The 2,785-nt window shown below is 33.7% G+C and overlaps 1 protein-coding gene across 1 annotated transcript in view; it reads right to left on the bottom strand.

The window, feature by feature from the left end:
- Positions 1–2,333: 2,333 nt before the first annotated feature.
- The window catches only part of LOC110024683 (ethylene-responsive transcription factor ERF096-like), a 5,012-nt gene continuing 4,560 nt past the window's right edge, over positions 2,334–2,785 (bottom strand). The window contains exon 2 of the mRNA XM_020724791.1: positions 2,334–2,769. Within this exon, the coding sequence (XP_020580450.1) occupies positions 2,467–2,769 (303 nt within the window). The 3' untranslated portion in view covers positions 2,334–2,466. The remainder of the gene's footprint in view (positions 2,770–2,785) is intronic.

Below are 2,785 nucleotides of genomic sequence, written 5' to 3'. Positions count from 1 at the left end.
TTTATTAAGAAAAAATGTCGTTAAATACCCCGTCAGATGATGTGTTCGAAGATAACCGACGAAATATGATCGTCTGTTAATATTTACTTATAACTGACAGTATATTGCGTTGGTAATAATTAAAACCGTCGGAAAAAAATACTATTTTCGATAAGCGACGACATTCCATGTAGTTATATCATATCAAATAACACAAATTATAAAACGGTCGCAATATCGTCTGAAAGTAGAATATTTTTTTCGACGCAAATTAGGCCGTAGATTTTGGTGCTTTTTTCTGTAGTGATGTTTTCTATGTCATTTACCACACTAATGTTTTCAGGCCAGAGGACGGACGAACAATAAACACTTCAACATTCTAAGTCAATATTGTTGTCCCCTCAAACATACAAGCCATTTATTGCCACATCAAAAACTAACTCAAGTGCCTCTTTCTCATAAAATATTCTTCTCTTTCCCAAAGAAAAAGATATTATTTCACATTGAGAGGTTGAAACTCACATTTGTATTAGAGAGCTTAGAAAATTAAGTAGCATCATAGATTTATAGTGAGCTTATAATCCTCAACTTCTCTGCACTTTCCTTTTCTCTCCACTTTTATCTACATAATTAGTATATTACCACTAATCCAATTTTGCTTTTCAAATCCTATAAAAGATTTATTATCCAATTACTAAACTTGAAGATTTGCTTCCCATCTTTGTGAACTTCGATAAGAAGAACTTAATTAGGCCAAATCATACTCATTTTAGTTTTCAAATCCTAAAAATGAATCATTATCGAGCAATTAAACTTCAAGACTTGTCTTTCATCCTTGTGAACTCCAATAAGGAGAATTAATTAGGCCAAATCATAATCATCATTCCAATTAAACCATATTCTCTTGCTCATTAGAGTTGATTGCTCATCAACACTATCCTCTTGTCCCTTGAACAATTTCAAAGAGCTAGCTCTTGCCTTCAATTGAAGTGAATGTAAGCACTAACAAAATTGTTGCCATGGTGGGTTCCTTTTAATAATTCTAGATTAACTCATAAATTAAAGCGCTAGTATAAGGTGTTTTTGAGAATTGAGTATCGAACCACTTTTATTTATCTTTTTGTAAGACTATGATGAAGGTAAATTTGTTAAATTTATTGTTATTGTGGTCTTCTATTATAGTAATATAGCTCATGACCTTTATTACTTAAGCCTTCAAAGTTTCATTGAAGCATTTAGTCCAATGCATAAACTTTCCTTAACATCAATAGCTTCCTATGAAGCCACTTGACCTACTTAATCTCCTTCTCCAAACATTCCTCTACCTTATTTTTTTCTTTTTTTTCTTCTTTGGAGCAGTTGCAGCTTATTAATAAGCTGCTGAAAAATAATCAGTTGTTCAAAAAATCGCTATGACAATTATAATTTTTTTTAAAAAAAAAAAGTCATATCACAGCTAAAGAGTTGTCACCTCACATAGTCAGGAACGTTGTGAAAACACTGATTTCAACAATCTAAAAACGTAGTTTTTGAATAAGCTGTCAAAACACAATTTACCTAAATGAGTCTAGGTGTGTTTTGAAAATACACTGCACCAAATAGGCTGACCCGAACGGGACCCAAGACCCTCCGTGAGTAGAGGAACTTTCTTTTTCACATCCTCTATATTTTGACTTCATCAGAAACTCTTCCACTGACCACTCCTAAGAATTTGCACAAACTTCTCTTATTGGTTCAAGAAGTTGATTTCTAAGATAACTGTTTGTCAAAAAAGGCAGATAACCGAGACTCCGCCATAAAATTCTTAAAATTATATTTCATGAATGCTACATTTTAAGCCAACATATCCAAACTAGTTGAGAAATGAGAGACAAAGATACTATAGAAATAATTTTTTTTACAAATTAAGGATATATATGTAAATATATAAATTATACACCTTTTGCACCTATAAAAAAACATAAAAACAGGGTGCCATCCACTTTTTAGGCTCTTATTCTCTTCCTTTTCCATTGCTTGCCAATAGGACACAATTCTAGTCCGTGAAGCAATCAAATTCAGCTACTCAACACCTAAAAAAATCACTCCTTCAAGTCAATGGATCTATATTTATAGCCCAATACATATATATATATATATATATCACAAAATTTAATATATTACATATCTAATACTAAAACCTTTGATATTTAAGTGCACATTAATATATGTTTTGACATCACATCAAAAAAATACTATTATTATGTTTTAAAAGGTGAAATATGCATTTATATTTAACCCCTACTAATTCCACAATTAATTACCCAAATAGTTAATTAAATAGATTTCATTTTCATAAGAGAAATAAACGCCATAACAATCCTACCTTCCAAACAAATAACTAAACACAACATCAAGATTACATTCATTCATCAAACCACCAAATTAAAAAAATAAGCAAAAATTAAAGACATAATCTCCACTAATGACTCCAATTAATTACTCTAATTAAGCACCCTCCTCTTCTCCTACATAAAGAAGATCCTCTAATAGCTTATCATCCAAACACTCCAGCTCTATAACTTGCTCCCCTCGGCCAGCCTCCGGTCTCGAAGCCGTCTCCGATGAACCCGTAGCAGTGCTGGTTGTAATTCCGGTGGTGGCGGAAATCGGCACTTCGCCGGGAAAATTCAGGATTGCAAGCTGACCACGCAAGGCGGCGGCGGCTCTATCGTAAGCTCTCGCGGCTTCCTCGGCGGTGTCGAAGGTCCCAAGCCAGAGCCGAACACCGCCGCGAGTTGAATCGCGTATCTCCGCCACGAATTTG

The sequence above is a fragment of the Phalaenopsis equestris genome, unplaced genomic scaffold (assembly GCF_001263595.1).
Source record: "Phalaenopsis equestris unplaced genomic scaffold, ASM126359v1 Scaffold000266, whole genome shotgun sequence".
In the NCBI taxonomy this organism is placed as follows: Eukaryota; Viridiplantae; Streptophyta; class Magnoliopsida; order Asparagales; family Orchidaceae; genus Phalaenopsis; species Phalaenopsis equestris.
Note: the sequence above shows the minus strand (reverse complement) of the source record. Positions and strands in the feature narration are given on the sequence as shown.